General features: G+C 42.5%; 1 protein-coding gene across 3 annotated transcripts; it reads right to left on the reverse strand.

Moving 5' to 3' along the window:
• Nucleotides 1-3,020: 3,020 nt before the first annotated feature.
• On the reverse strand, nucleotides 3,021-18,317 carry LOC122681704 (DNA replication complex GINS protein PSF1). 3 transcript variants are annotated; one of them, XM_043884101.1, is made up of 7 exons: nucleotides 18,117-18,317; nucleotides 13,775-13,839; nucleotides 10,592-10,690; nucleotides 9,950-10,040; nucleotides 7,665-7,781; nucleotides 6,769-6,843; nucleotides 3,021-5,103 (listed from the first exon to the last, which is right to left on the reverse strand). In XM_043884101.1, exons 1-7 carry the CDS (start codon nucleotides 18,189-18,191, stop codon nucleotides 5,035-5,037), a joined length of 591 nt encoding a protein of 196 aa, XP_043740036.1. In that variant the 5' UTR covers nucleotides 18,192-18,317; the 3' UTR covers nucleotides 3,021-5,034. The 3 variants fall into 3 exon arrangements, with proteins under 3 accessions (XP_043740036.1, XP_043740037.1, XP_043740038.1); XM_043884102.1 differs by lacking the exon at nucleotides 18,117-18,317 and adding an exon at nucleotides 17,333-17,586; XM_043884103.1 differs by lacking the exon at nucleotides 18,117-18,317 and adding an exon at nucleotides 17,151-17,285.
• Between the last annotated feature and the right edge of the window lie 603 nt (nucleotides 18,318-18,920).

Genomic DNA, 18,920 nt, shown 5'->3' on the forward strand with positions numbered 1-18,920 from the left:
TGACCAAAGTATTGGAGTTTCAGCTTCAGCATCAGTCCTTCCAATGAATATTCAGGACTGATTTCCTTTAGGATGGCCTGGTTGGATCTCCTTGCAGTCCAAGGGACTTTGAAGAGTCTTCTCCAATGCCACAGTTCAAAAGCATCAATTTTAGGCGCTCAGCTTTATTTATAGTCCAACTCTCACATCCGTACATTACTGGAAAAACCATAGCTTTGACTAGATGGACCTTTGTTGGCAAAGTAATGTCTCTGCTTTTTAATATTCTGTCTAGCTTTTCTTCCAAGGAGCAAGCCTCTTAATTTCATGGCTGCAGTCACCATCTGCAGTGATTTTGGAGCCCCCAAAAATAGTCTGTCACTGTTTCCATGGTTTCCCCATCTATTTGCCATGAAGTGTTGGGACTGGATGCCATGATCTTAGTTTTCTGAACGTTGAGTTTTAAGCCAACTTTTTCACTCTCCTCTTTCACTTTCATCAAGAGGCTCTTTAGTTCTTCTTTGCTTTCTGCCATAAGGGTGGTGTCATCTGCATATCTGAGGTTATTGATGTTTCTCCCAGCAATCTTGATTCCAGCTTGTGCTTCTTCCAGACTAGCGTTTCTCATGATGTACTCTGCGTGTAAGTTATATAAGCAGGGTGACAATATATAGTCTTGATGTACTTCTTTCCCGATTTGGAACCAGTCCCCATTGTTCCATGTCCAGTTCTAACTGTTGCTTCCTGAGCTGCATACAGATTTCTCATGAGGCAGGTCAGCTGGTCTGGTATTCCCATCTCTTTATTTTGATTTTAATACAAATTAAAATCTCAGTGAGACAGTACTACACTCTGATTAGAATGGGTAAAATTTAAAAGGCTAATCATACCAAGTATTGGAGGGGATGTAGAAGAACTCAAACTCATACACTGCTGGTGTGAATGCAAATCCACAACCACCTTGGAGGAGTTTGGAAGTTTCTTCAAAAGTTAAAATCACACCTACATGAAGACCAAGCCATTTTACTCCTAGTTATCTGCCCAAAGGAAAAGAAATACGCATCTGTAACAGACTTGTACATCAACGTTCCTGGCATCTTTTCTGTAACAGCCCCAACTGGAAATAACATACTGTTGGCAAAGAAGGTGAGGGGGAGTGACTCTCATAATTTCTGGTGTAGTACAAATTATAATTCCTATAAAAATTACACATCCCATCAAACTTACAATTATCCTACACACCAAGCTGTGTATGTGTAAAATGATGTATGTACAAGGTTACCCATATAGCTCTGTCTATAACAGCAAAAGGATGGAAACTGTTCAAGTGCCTCTCAATTAGGGAAATACATTAAAAAAAAAAAATACTAAACCCCCTATATTAGTTTGCAGGGGCTGCCAAAACAGAATATTACAAGGGTGACTGAAACAAAATAAATTTATTTTCTTACAATTCTGGAGGCTAGAAATCCAAGATCAAACTTATTAGCAGGTTTGTTTTTCCTGAGGCCTCTGTCTTTGACTTTGTAGATGGCTACCTTCTTTGTTACTGCATTTTGTACTATATGAAAACATTGTTTTTTGTAAAGTTACAAAACAGAATGAATTCAGTTCATCCTAAAATACCATCAATTGTGAAAAGCAATTGACCATGTGAAATTAGCACCTCCCTCCACTACATCCTAAAGCATTAATACAGTATCATTACAGACACTTCTTCTGGTTATAGGACTAAGACCAAAAAGGAAAGACAGACACATATTAGGGATAATCATATGTAGCGAAAAGAAAAAAAATTCCGTGATACCTTTCAAAATATAGATTAAAAAAGTTTAGAAAAAAAGACTGAAATTTACTTAAGAAAAAGTAGAAAAGTTTGACTTCAAACTAAACAAAAGAAAAAATTCATCAAGTATCTCTCCAAAGAAGATTCATACTGAGATAGTTATATAGGTATTAGTGCTATTTTAAAAGGTACATTTCTGTGAAAAATAGATAAAGGAACATGCACCACTGAAAACTGACACCAGAACCCTGACACCCCATCTGACTGTGGGGCCTCTTGCTTTCCTGCCTTTACATGCTTCATGTGGCCTCTTCATTGACTCTGAGCACCTGGGGCTGTATTAGTTGACTGAATTTGGCAGAAAATGGTGCTAGTTCACTACCAGGCCTAGTCGGTCAGAAAACTAGCAGCACACACATCCACCTTCTTAACCTTGCAGGGTCCCAAGCTGCCAGGTAAGAAGCCCAATCAGCTCACTGGATAGAACCTCGCAAGAGGCCCACACGGAGAACAGAGGCCAAGCCATACGAGTCAGGTCACCAGAGGAATGCAACTGCGTCAGAGACCGCAAGCAAGAGCTGCAGAACCTCCCAGCTGAGCCCAGCAAACCTGCAGAACTGCAAAGGTCAAGAGTGGTGTGGTTTAAAGCCATTGTGTTTGGATAGCTGTTTCATAGGAACAATGGCTGAAAACACCGACAAAGCAGACACATGTGTGAATACATACACATCCATCCCCTCTTGCTAAGCACTATAAAACAGCACCACTCAAAGTTGCAAAATTTCACAATAAAATAACAGCAAATCAAATCTTGCAGTTCAATGAATGGTTAACACACCATGGCCAAGAAGAATTACAAATGGACTGTAAAATGGTGCAACAGTTACATATATGTAATCCATAACTTTAGGGAGTTAAGTGAGAAACCATATATGATCATCACTCAAGTTCCAAAAATGCACTTGGAAAAAATCATGTTTGTTAATTACCACTGTTTAACTTTTTTTTTTTTTTTTTACTATGGTTTTAAATGTATTTTGAACTTTCAGGGTGCACTGAGGAAGGCCACAAGTCTTGTGAGTTTTTCCCGAAGTGTGGGGTGGAGAGATGAAGAAGACTGTCATTCAGGTCGAGTTAGGAAAAGGATAAGCTGCCAGCTATTACCAGCAGTAGTCAACATTTTTCTGAAAGTTCCAGATGACAAAATCAATGTGAAAAAGAAATGACTTTATATAGGAAAGTGGCCAAGTCATCATAATTTACTGCTTTTTAATATTTATCATCCAAAACCTGTTAGAAAATATAACAGAAAACATTCATTCACATGAGGAATAAAAACTGGAAAGTATTTCATTGGAAAAACACCTGAAATGGGAATGTACTTTATATCCATAATCAGTTAACACTGGGCACACTGGATGGCGGCATTCAGTAGGTAAAATAGGAACTTACTTTCATTTTCTACATTGTATGTTTTATCTTTTTAATTGTGCACTTATTACCCTTAAATAAAAAAACATGCATTTTAAAATTCTAGCCACAACTCTATAGGACCAATCAACATAAATCAATAAAACCTACAACACTTTAATTGTTCAACCAGTATACATTTACTTCAAGTAAGAAACATAATTATTTTATTTTGGGAATGAATCAGAAAAGTATCTCATATGGTTTATATACAGAAATGATGCTGGGCTGGCAACAGGGCAGTGGCCTCTGCCGCAGGCTCCTCCTCACAGCTGACTCACATGGCCTCTGGGCTCACCTGCACGTGGTCCCACATGCTTGGAAGAACAGGATGCAAGGGCAGTGACCACTGAGCTACAGTTAACACATCATCCACCCCACTCACTAGAGAAACTTTCCTTATTGTTTATTGGCAGAGATTCAGATGAAAATCCGATCTGGCTATGAATCTATGGAAGGAATTATTTTAGGGCTCTGTGCTTTCAATGCCCAGGGCACAGGTTCAGTCTCTGGTCGGGAAACAGATCCTATGAACCGCACAGCCTGGAAAAGAATCTGCCAAGGGCCACTTGGTGACTAAGTATTAATACATGTGTTGTGAAAATATGCAGATCCACACCCTAGGTAGAGGATCTCATAGTTTGACTACTTGAGTAGAATTTTGGCCAGAAATATTCCCGTTTAAGAAATATACTGCAGAGAGTGCCAGGTACGGGGTTTATCTGTATTTTAAACTTGAATGTCTCTGAGATTACTGGGCTGGTCATGGAGGGGACTGGTGGAGAAAGGCCATTGACCAGCAGGTAGGACCACCTGGTGCCTCTCCGCCTATCATTTTATTGGGCAGTAGAAACTGCCCTCCACTTAGCCGATCAGCTCTTCATGTGACTTCCTGGTCAACGTGACTCTTGGGGGGAAACTGCACAAAATTCCTTTCCTAGCCCCAATCTCAACTTCCCTTTCCAAAATGGATATCCTACGACACAAGCTCACAGACAGGCACAAGCAAGACCAGCCACCACTGCTGGAAATGGGCAAAATCCATTGTGTTCTCTAAAGACCACCAGCTCCACCTGCCCATGTGATTTGGAAACACAAACTTCAGAAATCCAGCTCCCTGGCTTGCACAGGCACACTTCCAGCAACAATACAAGAGGCCCAGGGACATAAGACCTCCCTGTACATCCAGGCGAAACTCTCCCTCAGTGTTTAAAGGAGATGAACATGTAACGAATGTTTACTTTCATGAAGCTAAAACACACGATAGTATTTTGGGAATTGTAGAAATGTTATGATTACAGATACAACTTACTACACAGACGGTAGAATCCTGGACAATAGAAAATCAAACCTCTCGCATGTTGTGAAGACAGAATGAGAAGATAGCAGTATACGAGCCGGGAAGCATTCTCTTTAGGCACAGCATCTGCTAGAACCCTGATCGTAGACATCGCTCTAGAGCTGTGGACAGCAGGGTGGATGTCTGTGGAGTCTCTGTACATCCAGAGTGCAAATTCTCTTTTTAGAACCGATACTTCAAAGTACAAACATACAACACAGATTCACAAATATGTTTACCATGCAAGGTAATGGCATTACATTCAGAAATGAAATAAAAGAGAAACTAACATCCAAATGAAAGAAAAAAACAAACCATACTCCTCAGCCAAGCATTCCTGGCTAAAGAATGTCTCAATTTTAGAACCAAAAAGCAGCGGGCCTTGGGGAGGTGGAGAAGTGACCTTGGTTGGGTGCAGTCTCACACCAGGAGGGAGTCTTAGCAGCCATCCGCCCAGGGGTCATGACAGCACGTGCTCCAGAATTCCTTGTCTAATCAGCTGCTCGCACTTCCAACGAGGTAAAAAGTGCTGAGGGGAAGGGGGAGGAAGAGAGGAATGAAGAGCGTTATTTTAAGTTACATGTGTCATTAAAAAGCAGCAATGCATGCTGAATATTTCAAACTGCACCAGTGAAGTAGTTAAAAGCTAAGCTTAAGTATATTTGCTATTTTCATCAACTGAAATTGATGTTACTAAGAGCTGTACTAAAATCTGAATTTTATAAACAAATTCATACTTTCTTAAGTTAAATTTAAACTAAAGACTTCTGAATTCTAGTAGGTATTTTCCTCAGTGTTTGCATATTTAGATTTATGCACAGGAAAGCCAGGTAGGTGATCTGGGCCACACACCACAAGGGATGTGGCAACAGTTCACCAAGAAGGCAAATGGAAGGAGTGTCTTCTCCACTAAACCTCTTCCAGGATCTATGTCTGAACAGTCATTCCGCTACTAAGAGTGCAACTCTCCTCCCGTATTTTTCAAGGATGAAAAGTCTTTGCAATCCATGGATGCTGGCCATGTGCTGTGTGAGGAAGGTGGTGCCCAGCTAAGGCTCATCCTCACTGTCTCCAGAGAGCACACTGCTCTCATTCTGAGGTGGAACGGCATCTCCTGGTCTCATTCCCTCCCAAACAGCAAGGCTTAACACAGAAGGGAACATTTACCAAATTCTGGAGTGGGGAGGTGCACGCAGTGAGGCAGGAAGACTTTTCAAGCTCACAGGTGACTAAAGGAATCTCAAAGACTAGACAGACATAGATACTTGAGTAAAAATGAAAAACTGCATTAGGAAGTGCAGCGCAGAGAACTCTAGAAGGTGAACTGAAGGAAAGAGCGCGGCAAGTACTCAAGGAAGTGGAAGCCACTTCAGCAGCACCGTGCACCTGACAGTCCTTCACAAACTCAAGGCCTCGCGTGGGACCCACGACCAAAGAAACTCCTGCCCACCAGTCATGAAGACCCACGGGCCAAGGACTGATGTCTGACTTAACTGAATTAAGTCTTACAACTATGAAATGTAAAAAAAAGGAAAAAATCCGATGGAGTTGTTCACTGAACAGTTATTCCAATGTCTACTAAAGACACTTGTTCTCATTTCTGGGCAATGAGAAACATGCCCTGTAGAGTCAAGATTAAAGGACTATGTGGTAGGAAAATGTTTCCCTATTAATATTTCACATTATGTGGGTGATCTATAACAGATTTTATAGAAAACTTATTTCTAATGTGCTCAGACATGTTAGAAGCCTCTTAATGTCCACGACAGTAGCTGATGCTTTTAAGCTACCCCAGTTTTATAGAGTGATACTGAGAGACAAAAGTCTCATCAAGAGGAAGGCTTCTGCCCACAAACCCTAGGGTCCACATGCCACAGAGCCCACACGCCACAACTGCCAAACCCGCGTGCTGCCACAATGGAAGCCCGTGCACCTAGAGCCTGTGGGGAGCAGGCAGTCTACTGCACCCATAATCTCTACATGATGTTTAAGGGCCAACCGAATCAGCCCTTTCCTACTACATGCAACGTTTGCTTCAAGTCTTTAGAAAAAGGATAAAAGGATATTTTATGATAAACTTAATGCCTATGACACAAATGATCATGGCAAGGTGATATTTATTTAGCTACTGACTCCAACATCTCCATCATTCAGCACTCTTACAAAATTTAAAGTATCCTAAGACAGTAAATACCTGGCTATTTTTTTTTAATAGCACTGAAGTACCATCCTCAACTTCAAATTCTCCGTAGTCTTTTAGACACCGCACCTGAAAAGAAAAACTGATGTTTTATAATATCTAAATTATTTTTTATTATGAAGTAACCATCAAGTAGCTGGGGGCCATACATGTACCTACAGGGAAGTATCAGGCTCTGTGGGCTTCTTCTCTGTGTAGTTAGGCTTAGTGTTCCTTACTGAGGCATACTAGTGGTTCCAGTGGCCATTAGTTCCACTGTCCACTGATGGGGAGGAGGAAAAATGGCAAATCTCTGAATATATGTGTAGGTCAGCACCGACAGCAAGGAAACTGAAGGAGCTGCCAAAGAGAGTTTTGGGTTGGATTTTCACTTTGATTTCACTTTGTTTTAACAATATGTAAAATACTTACATGGTTCTAAAGTTAAAACTTTTAAAAAACAGGTACAGTCAAAAATTTTTAGCTGTTCAATCCTATTCGCACCACCACCTACAGGTAAAAGTTTTGGCTTGGGTTTATGTTTCCTCTCATTTGTTTTTTGCTTTATTGTGCTTCTCATATTGTTTTTTTTTTTTTTACAAACTGAAGATTTGTGTCAACCCTGCATTGTCAGATGGCAGGATTTTTTAGCAATAAAATATGTATATAATGCTAACACATACTCAACAGACTAGTGTAAGCATAACTTTTACATGCACTGGGAAACCAAAAGATTTGTGTGACATGTTTGAGTGAATATTCGCTTCATTGTGAATCAGAAACCAAACCTATGGTGTCACCAAGGTATGTCTATATACACTAGTATACAGTCATATACCCACTCCCTTGGACAAAAGTCAGCACACTCTGTGCATCAAAGAAACACTTATTTTTTTTAAAGGTATACTTACTTCTATATATAGGCTTTTTGGAGGTTTCATATCCTGTGTGATGTCCAAACCTTCGTCTCCTCCCAATGACCTCATGTAGGTAGCAAGGGACTTTTTATAACGATTGAACCAGTCCATCTGGAAACATAAAGATGGCCATTTGACAAAGCTGTAAGAAGATAAACTTGCAGAAACTGTACACTAAACCTTTCAAAAACAGCACACATGCCCACATGCATCTTTACAATGACCACTCATTCCAACTACAAATATTATTGATTGCCTATTATGAACCAGGCACTGGTACCTAGAACAGTAGGTATTGGTCATTCTGCATATCAGTACCTAAAAATGCAGGATGATATACCACTTTCAAGGACTGAACAATTCAATATTATAATAATGTTAACTGATCTATAGATTCACGTCATTCTCGATCAAAACTCCAATTGTTGAAAAAAATCGAACTTGACAAAGGAGTCTGAAATTTGCATGGAAATGCAAAAAGCCAAAAATAGTCACGACACTTGAAAAAAGAAGAACAAAATGGGAAAACTTACTTAAGAAGTATTACAAAATTACAGTCATTTCAGCAGTATGAAATCGGTACAAGGACAAATAGACTAAGACAAAATAAAGCCCCCCCACAGACATGAAACTTGGCTCATACATTATTCACAAAAATCTATTCCAGTACTGTAGATCTTTGTGAAAGATAAAACAAGGTAACTCCGAAAAGACTGTACAGAGAAACATCTTCATATCCTTCACTAGTGAAGTGTGTGCGTGCATACATACACATGTACACCCCTCCCTCAGGTTTAATACTCTGCCAGAACGACTCACAGGACCCAGGAAAGCACTGTCCTGACAGTCACTGTTGTACTGTAGTGAAAGGAATACAAATTAGAACCAGCCAAAGGAAGAGACAGTCAGGGTGAGGTCTGGGAGGGTCCCAAATGTGAAGCTTTGATTTCCTCTCCCTGAGGGATCAGGACACACCACCCTCCCGGCACACTGATGTGGAACAATGCACATGGGTCATGTCAACCAGGGAAGCTCACACAACTCCGAAGTGTCATGACACAGGCTGCACTGATTGATCAAACCGTGACGGACTGAATCACAGGTGACGGAGCCCTCCTTCTAGCTCCCCTCTCCTCTCTGCAATGATATCAAGAGGCTAAAAGCCTCAAACCTGAGGGGAGAGTGGAAACCTCTGAATTTGTAGCCAGTTGGTCAGAAGGGAGAGTGGCCCTGGGAATCCCCAATCCATGGCTGGTGTCTGAAGTGAGGGCAGTCTTAACCTATGAAGTTTGGTCTAACTAGGTAGTTGGTGTCCGAAGTCACTGCAGCAGGTGCTATGACCTTCACTTTGTAAATGAGGGGATTTAGGCACATGGAGGGATGGAGTTGCCTGCCTAGGATCTCTCAGAAGCAGAGCCAATGTTTCTACACGAGTTTGCTTGCCTTCAATCCTGTGTCCTTAAATACTGTGCCTCAGTGACTGGATAAATCAAGAATTCACCACACATTCACAAAGATAAGCAAAGTATGTGTGTGCATGCTGAGTCTCTTCAGTCGTGTCCAATTCTCTGCAACCCTATGGACTGTAGCCTGCCAAGGCACCCCGTCCACGGGATCATCCAGGCAAGAATACTGGAGTGGGTTGCCAAGCCCTCCTCCAGGGGATCTTCCCGACCCAAGGATTGAACTCACATCACTTATGTCTCCTGCACTGGCAGGCAAGTTCTTTACCACAAGTGCCACCTGGGAAGCCCCAAGCAAAGTATGTACACACACATATTTTATGAAGAACTTCCAAATAATAATGCCAGTTTTGAATCCTACTGATGCATCACTAGCAGCCAACATAACGGGACCCTTTATTTTGTTAAGTAATAGTAGTTTTCCGTACAGCATTTAGAATTACTCCTACCATTCTCAAACAGACCAAAAACTACTGAAAAGCAAATGTTAAAACAAAAAGACAAGTACTATAAATACTATTACAAAACAATGCCAGGGGGCTTCCTTCATAGCTCAGTTGATAAACAATCTGCCTGCAATGCAGGAGACCCGGGTTCAATCCCTGGGTTGGGAAGGCCCCCTGGAGAAGGAACTGGCAACCCACTCCAGTATTCTTGCCTAGAGAATCCTCATGGACAGAGGAGGCTGGCGGGCTACAGTCCATGGGATTGCAAGAGTCGGACATGACTTAGCGACTAAACCACCACCACCACAAACAATGCCAGAAGCTCAGCCAGTTTCTGAATATACAGATTTGAACAAGAGTGCTAACTTACTTCTTCAGCAGACATGTGAAATCGTAAAGCACTTGGCAAGACACTGCCATATTCCCACCTGAGTGCTCTAATCCGAAGCAGCCGGTCATACCTAGAACATTAATATGGTATTGGATCAGAAGTTGTCTTGATCAGGAGAGGCTTAAGACTCAACCATCAGAAGGTTAACATGTGGACTTTGATTCGATTCCAGAGGCAAACAAACCACTGTAAGACGACACCTTTGGGACAACATGGAAAATAGGAACAGACTGGATGGATGCTGTGAAGGTACGTTCACTGCTCCAGGTATGAGAACTATACAGTGGTCATGTGAGAAAAGACCCCAAAGGCCCTTATTTCTTAAAGATGCATACGAAACTATTCAGTAGTAAAATGTCTAATGTTTAGCATAAAAAAAGATGAAGCAATTATGGCAAAATGTTAAGAACTGTTTGACCTATATGATGGCTCCACGGGGGGTTGTAATATTATTCCCTAGCTTTAAGAATACTGTCATTTTCCACAATAAAAAATGTTTAAGTGAAAAAAAGAGAAAATTCAGAATGCTCATGAAAGAGAGACAACTCGGAGAATTCCTGACACCCACTGGTATGGGAACCCCCCACCGCTCCCCGCCACCCCGCAGACAGATATGCTCACAGGTAGGCTACAGCGCAGCGCCGATTTCTCAGCAAAGAACAGTGTCGAAACTTGATGGTTGGTATCAGGTCACCTCGTCCACTTGACTTTGCTTCATTCCTGGCAAAACATTTCAGGAAAAGAATGTCTATTAAGCACAGGTTAAATTTTCAAAGTCAGCTAACAACTGACTCCATACTTGTTTTTAGCCATTTATGTTAGTAGTTAACCTACCTAAACAGTACCTGCCTCCACATCGAAGCTTTTGCTAATAGAATAAAATAGAAAAGAGCCAGGGAATTCCCTGGTGGTCCAGTGGTTAAGACACTGCACTTTCATTGCCGAGGGCACAGGTTCAATCTCTGGTCAGAGAACTAAGATCCTGCAAGCTGTGTGGACAAACTTAAATTCTTTCAAAAAAAAAATAAAAACACCTAACTAATTTGCCTAGGATCACACTCCCATTGCTTTGTTTAGCCATGTGGCACACTGCGTTTTGCACACTGGTTAATATCCATTGTCTCCAAATGACAACCTTTTGCCTCACTAAAAAGAATCCCTTTCTCATGCTGGGACAAGAGATCAAATATCATGGGGCATAAGATTATGGCCTCACCTCATGTTCTCATCCTACGGCGTCCTCTTTCTATGGCATCAATACTTCCAAATCCTCATTCTCATAAAGTGAGCTAAGGACTCTAAAGTCAAATGCTCCTCCAACACATTCAAGAAATAGTTCTTGATCTTCAACTATATGTTTGCACTTTAGGGTCCTTCACACAAAGAGGGAGAAAATTTTGGTTTTACCCTATAAAATATATGTCTCCTTAGATATTAGACAAGTATCACCTTTTCCAATCACATGTACAATTGTTTACTGGGTATGGTGTTTCAGTTTTGTAAAATGAAGAGTTCTGGAGAAGGTGATGGTGGTGATGGCGATATGACATTATGAATGGTTTGAATACACTCAACAGTATGTGTGCTCAGTCACTCAGTAGTGTCCGTCTTTCTGACGCCATGGACTGTAGCCTGCCAGGCTCCTCTGTCCATGGAATTTTCCAGGCAAGAGAACCGGGGTGGTTTGCCATTTCCTTCTCTAGGACATCTTCCCAATCCAGGGATTAATGCACATCTCCTGCACTGGCAGGCAGATTCTTTACCACTGAGCTATCACTGGTGTGTATCTTAACCACAATTGAAAAAAAAAAGAGGAAAACAAAACAAACCCATGTGTATAGAACTAATCAGTATCTACTATGGAGTTTTAAAAGGCAACAGAGAAATACAAAATGTTTGTGCCTGCTATAGGCCCTGAAAATAAAGGCAAAATATATTTCCCATGTCTTCTAGATCTGTACCATGTACGTAGATGTACCACGTCTTCTAGATCTCTTCCAGACACTTCTGCCACTCTACAAATGTTAGACTTACTCTCCACATTGTTTACAATGTGCTCTTGATTATAATGAAATAGCACAAATAAAACACACCCAACTTAACATCAAAGTACTTGATTAAATACCCGAGAACTTCCTTAAAAAATTCACATTTCCATGTGAGCAATTAAATAGGAATAGATTTCTTCTGACAAAGAATTTTAACCAGAAACTGGTAATAGTGACTGTCCTGCCCAGAACCAAACTAGGAGGATAGGGCACAGAATTTTGGATCCTGAATTTCCCAATGGTATGAATACAGGAAAATCATTCCTTTACTGGACCAAGGCCTGTTCAGTTACCTCCTAAATAGGTCTGTAAACTGTTTTCTTTTCCCCTAGTCTGGCGCACCCTTCCTGTCACCTGCGTGACCACCATATTCCCTCTCAGTCCCACCATCCACTATCCACATGGCAGCCGTTGAGAACACAAACATGCCACCACCTCCCCCACATGCTTAAAAATCTCATCTGGTTGTTGCCCTTTGCCTGCTCACTAAGTTTCAGCCACACTGGCCTTTGGTAATGATCAGGTCCCTGAGCATCCCGCCCTCTTTCACGCCTCAGGGCCTTTGCACATGCTGTTTCCTCCAATTAGAAATGTTCTGTGCCCACAATTACTTCCTCGCTAAAACCTACTTCTTCAGGCTCCAGCTGAAGTGTCTCTTCCTCAGAGACAATTTCCAGGATTTCTCAATCTACTCATATTTTCAGTGTATTACTCTCTCTCCGAGTGCTGTGTTTCCCTTCACAGTAGGTAGTCCGACCTGGTTTACCTGCATTGAACATCTGTCTTCTGCCTGACACTGAGGGCCACGGGGGCAAACCTCTTGATTCTGCTGTTTACAATTGAGACACCAGAGCCCTTTTTCAGCTCGTGTCTAGTGCATATCTGTTGCATGAACAAATGAATGAGTTGGGAACCCGAGTTCAGGACTTTCCATTTCCCTTACATTTACTGCAGACCTCTTGCACATCAGTTCCTCATTCATCGGTATCTATCCTCAAACACAGTCACTGCAAAGTGTTCTGTGTGCTCCACAAACCCTAACAACACGCTACTGATTTCTATGTCCAACAAACTGGTGAAAACACTACCTAACAAGGCCAAGGATGAAATCTCATGTGGAGACAGACTTCTCTCCTGGTTGAGCTCTCAATAACTCATTTTCCCTCCAGCAGCCAGTACTCTTCCGTCTTATTCTTCACCCAGTCACAGGATCCTCTGAAGTCTGTTGTTCACCCCAGATCCTCCACTGTGCCAACTACCATGCTTGGCTCTAAATACTCTGCAACTCCAGAACCCTCTAACTCACCAAGCTGTATCGTTCTGCAGCACAAGTTCGCAGTGAACTTCACTTAAGCTTTTGGAAGTCACTGCTACTCCTGCTCAATTTGCAAACTGCCTGTTCTCCCTTTAAACCACTAAGGCCTCACCTGATGGAAACAATACACTTTACTCGTTATGTCTGTTACTTGTTCCTGTCTCACCTCTTTCGGATCCACCCTAAATCCTTTCAAGTCATACCAATCAAACAATAAGTATTTATCGAACACTTACCATGTGCCAAGCACTACTCGGTCCCTATAGACATAACAATCATGAACACAAATCCTTCTACTTCTGTATAGCCAGGGTATTATCAGGGTCACAGAGAATTAAGAAAACCAAATCATATCTAAAAACTAATATTAATTAATATGATGATCTGACTTCAACATTGTACTTCTTAAATTGTTTTAAAATATCAAGCTTACCAACTTACACATCAGATTGGTTTTGCTCATATAAAGCTTTCATCTCCTCCAGAACTTGCCTCAGTCCATCTTCCTGGAACATATAAAATTACACTCATTAATTCCCCCACCAAGTTTGTAGCAATACTCTATGCTTATGTACCTTATGAAAAACCAATAGTCCTTCCACACCTACTAAGACAGCTATAATAAGTGTTGGAGAGGATGGGGAGAAACTGGAACCCTTGTACAATGCAGGTAGGAATGCAAAATGGTACAGCCCTATAGAAGACAGCAGTGTGGGTCCACAAAAAGTTAAATTTAGAATTACCATATTATCCAGCAATTCCTCTTCTAGGAATACACTCAAGAAAACTGCAAACCTAAGTTCATACAAAAACTTATACACAAATATGCAGAGTAGGATTACTCATAACAGCCAAAAGTGGAAACAATCCAAATGTCCAACTGATGAACAGATAAGCCAAAATGGTATGTCCATTTAATGGAATATTACTGTCAAAAAAAGAAGTGCTGATACACACAACAACATGAACTTTGAAAACACTGCTTAGTGAAATAAGCCAGACAGAAAAGGACAAATATTGTATGATTCTACTTATCTGAAATGTCTAGAATAGGCACTCATAGAAACAAAGTAGATTAGAGGTTACCAGGCTGAGGGGGAAGAGGAGTGGGGAGTTACTGCTTAACGGCTACAGAGTTTACTTGGGGTTATGAAAAAGCTTTGGAAATAGGGGTGATGGTTGCACAACAATGGGAATATAATTAATGCCACTGAAGTGTACACACAAAAGTGGTTAAAAATGGCAAAGTTTAAGTTATGTATCGTTTACCACAATTAAAAAAAAAGGAATGAATTGCCAACAAAATACACAATTAACATACTAATTAAGGATAATCTTAAATACATTGTGTTGAGAAGTCAGACAGAAAGGAGTACATACTGTATGCTTCTAACTGGCCCCATTCAGAAAAGTTTGCAATTCCTGGCATGCCGACTCCAAAAATACAATAAAAAAGACAAATATAATCTGTAGGGGAAAGAAAATCCTTGGTTGCCTAGGGCTGCAGATGGGAGGTAGCCAGTGCCACAAAAGAGAAAAGGGAATCCTTGGGATAGCAGATATCTTGGTTAGGGTGCTGGTTACAAGGATTGTATACATTTGTCAAAACTCAAAGCTCTATTAAAATGTGTACTGTGTTGTATATAAATTATACCTCAATAAAACTAGTGAGAAAAAACCAATAGTCTACAGAAGTAATAACACATGACAGAAGCATATAAATAACTTACTGTTTATTGGAAAAGGATTTTAAAAGGTTACGACTGAAAAAAAAAAAACAAAAAAACACCTATACACTGCCAGGATAGAAAACAGAAAGGTCAAAGGAGTTTTTCTGCTATCTACTTGGGCAAATTTCTAAAAAACTTCCCTTGGAGGGATAAAAACATTATATTTATAAAATTCATAAATGTTATACAATGTCTGTCAAAAAGCAACCCCTACACCTGAAACACTGTAAATAAACTATATTTCAATTAAAATTAAAAAAAAAGAACCCAATAATGCTATAACAATGATGCCCCCCCCAAAAAAAAAAAACCCCACAAAACCTCAAAGCAAAACAGTGATAAGCAACCCATCTACTTTTAGAGGTACAATATATGCATTAGCAAAAATGTTTTAGCACTACTGGTATAATTACAAAATTGCACTACTTAATCCTGCTTGAATATAAGAAATCATTTCTAATGAAACATGAAAGCATGACTTCTACTTTCTTTTTCATCAACTGGTTAAAAAGATATGGAAAAGTCTGATTTACTAGAATTCAGTTAAATATTCCTTTTATCACAAATATTAAGGAACAGTTGAAACTCTTGCACTATTAGGAGATCAGTAGGTATACAAAAGACAAGAACAAAATAAACTTGTAAAGATACAACCAAATTTTCAGTATATGTGCTGCTGAAGCGAGCACAAGATACAACCAAATTTTCAGATTTAAATTTTTATTTATTGTTTTACGACTTCGATTTTTAAAATTTACACTGGGAAGTGCATCATTTTGTGCTCCCACCTCCAGCTGTAAGCCCCTGGGAACTCAAGATAATTTTCCTAAAGACTCAAATGATTATCAGTTCTGCATATCCAAAGTGCATCATTCCAATCTGCCAAACACAGCACCTAACCATGAGGGATTCTGGAATGAACAAGGCAGATAGCTGCTCTAAACCAGCTACCATCCGCTGGGGAGGAATGATTCTTGAAAGCATGTGTGGGTCAAGGGTGTGAGGGGTCAATCAGATCAAGATCAATTCTTAGTCTAACCCAGCTCACCTGTCCCAGGGGCCAGCCCCTAAAGGTAGGCACTACGGCAAGAAAACGTGCACCTACACCCTCTAAGACCCAGAAAAGCCAGGATTTTACACTTCTAAGAAACCAACACTTAAAATCCAAGCGAAAAAGACAGCTGGACTAACAGTCTGAAAAGCCAGCCCCTTGGGCAGTGTCTGCCTGCGCCTTTGGGCTCATTTCTTCCCATGTAACGTAGTCTTCCCACTCTAGTGGGGCCATATTGGAAAGCTTCCATCCCTCTCTAACATCTGGCTTAAAACTCAGCATTCAAAAAACTAAGATCATGGTATCCGGTCCCATCACTTTATGGCAAACAGATGGGGAAAAAATGGAATCAGGGGCAGAATTTATTTTCTTGGGCTCCCAAATCACTGCAGATGGTGACTGCAGTCATGAAATTAAAAGACCCTTACTCCTTGGAAGAAAAGCTATCACAAGCCTAGAGAGCATTTAAAAAGCAGATTACCACTTTGTAGACAAAGGGCCCTATTGTCAAAGCTACGGTTTTTCCAGTAGTCATGTACGGATATGACAGCTGGATCATAAAGAAGGCTGAGCACCAAAGAACTGATGCTTTTGAACTTTGGTGTTAGAGAAGACTCTTGATAGTCCCTTGGACAGCAAGGAAATCAAACCAGTCAATCCTAAAGGAAATCAACCTTGAATATTCCTTGGAAGGAATAATGCTGATGCTGAAGCTCCAATACTTTGGCCACCTGATGTAAAGAGCTAATTCACTGGAAAAGACCCTGATGCTGGGAAAAACTGAGGGTAAGACGAAGGAGAAGGGGGCTACAGAGGGTGAAACGGTTGGATGACATCACTGACCCAATGGACATAAATTTGGGCAAAGTCAGGGAGACAGTGAAGGACAGGTAGCCTGGCCTGCTGCTGTCCATAGGGTCACAAACACTGGGGCATGACTTATGGACTGAACAACAGCAACAACAACTCCTCTGAGTTCTGTGTCTCCAGTGAACCTCCCGCTGTGGTCTCCTAACTTTTTAGATAAGGTAACTGCCTGAAGTTGCAAGAATAACAGACTGGAATTGAAGACAACTGTTCAAGTTGAGGCTCCGCTTCCAACACGCTGCAAGTTCAGACGAGCCCTTTAACTTGATCCTTAATTCCAGGCGCTCAGTTTCCCCATCTGTTAAATAACCCAAGTGTCAGCCTAACTGCTCTTGAATGTTCAAAACTCACCTTACCCAGACGCTTTTCCGGCTGACCGCCAGGATGTTTACTCTGCTACCTGACTGAAGCCTCCAGAGACGCCGGTCTCTCCACGCCCCGGCGACTCCTCTCACCTCCACCCCTGTCCTCCTACCTACCAGTCCTGCCGTCTTAGGACACGGTGTTCAGGGCCCCCCGACCGGGTTGTAGACCACATCCATCGCTTCTGTGGTCTATTTATAACCCACTCAGAACCAGTCTTTCTTCTATCCGGTCCATTCCCCAAAGTGCTGCGACAGCTATCAAAACACAGAGTGATCCCGTCGCTCCTCTGAAATGCCTTGTAGTGACGAGCAAACCTCCGGGCCGCGGAGCCCGCCCTTCCCCGGCGGGGGGGGGGGGGGGGGGGGGGGGTGTTGCAGGGCCGGCTCTCCGGTGGGGCTACACTCACCGCAGCCCTCAGGGCACGGCCCTAACGCCGGGCTACCCCAGTTCACACCTCCCCGGTATAACTCACACCTGAGCTCTAGCACCGCGTCTCCCGGTCTCTCTGCACCTCACCGGGGCCAGACGCCCACCGCCCAGCCTGCGCCGCACAGCAGTTACGAGCACGCCGGGCGGCGGCGGCGGCGGCGGCCGCGAGAGGCGGCGGGGAGCGAGGAGAGTGGCGGCAATCCCCGCTCTCGCGGGAAGCCACCAAAACCGACCTGCCCACGACCTTCCATGTCCACGGAGGAGAACCATAGGCACACCCCCATCCCGCTCTGGGTTGTGTAGCCCCAGAGAAGCGCCCTGGGGAGGACCCCGCCCTCACGTTGAAAGCAGGCAGCCTTCCCTCGGCCGCGCGGTGCAGCTCCCGGACCAGCTCCATGGCCTTCTCGCAGAACATGGCCCAGGCACCGGGCCCTTTGGACCACCGGCTCTCACCCAAACTGCCGCCTCACTCACTGTTCCCTATGGCTTTTGCTCCTATTGTTCCCAGGAGCGCAGTGCCGACCCGCCTCCGCCCCGTTTTGGCGCCAAAATGGCGACCAATAGGAGCGCACTGCTGGCCTCCGGGCTACGGTGGCCGCCAGGGGACATTTGCCTCCGCCGTGCAGCCGCAGTGCCCCAGGGAGCCTCGCGCTGGGGCGGTTGCGGGCCTCAGTCTGGCTTCAACCCCACCGCTTTCCAGGCCTCGGTCCAAGCTCAGGCTGAGCGGCAGGACAGCTCTCACACAGCCCAACTCGGGATGGACGCACGCCCGATCTTCCGTTGGATTCAGTCATTCTCCTTTTGGTCGACAGCGTGTGCACCTTGAGGGCTAGAAGGCAGGTCCGGAAAAGGTGGGCATTGATGTTGGGACCCAGCGTTGGGTTCTGTTCGGTTTTGCAGTGTGGATTTTTTGTATTATAACAAAGGGAAAACAACTTTTATTGGGTAGCTCTTGTGTGCTGGACCTAGACTGTGACATTCTTCATGTAATTCTCATGGTTAGCCCTAAAGTGGTTGTTAAGATTCTTGGTGCTGAGTAGGAAATGGAAGTTAAATAACTATTATTGTATATGAATACACATAGCCGTATTCTCACCTGCATGATTATGGAAATTTTCATATCCACATAGAATCAAAGGTGGGA

This window comes from Cervus elaphus, chromosome 23 (genome assembly GCF_910594005.1).
Source record: "Cervus elaphus chromosome 23, mCerEla1.1, whole genome shotgun sequence".
Lineage (NCBI taxonomy): Eukaryota > Metazoa > Chordata > Mammalia > Artiodactyla > Cervidae > Cervus > Cervus elaphus.

Excerpts from the sequence above, each read along its gene's own strand:
- LOC122681704 (XM_043884101.1), bottom strand. The coding sequence starts at position 18,191 with ATGTTCTGCGAGAAGGCCATGGAGCTGGTCCGGGAGCTGCACCGCGCG. Across the intron at positions 13,840-18,116 it reads GAAGGCTGCCTGCTTTCAAC|GAAGATGGACTGAGGCAAGT; the intron begins GTGAGGGCGGGG and ends TATATGTTCCAG. Across the intron at positions 6,844-7,664 it reads CAAAAAGCCTATATATAGAA|GTGCGGTGTCTAAAAGACTA; the intron begins GTAAGTATACCT and ends TTTTCTTTTCAG.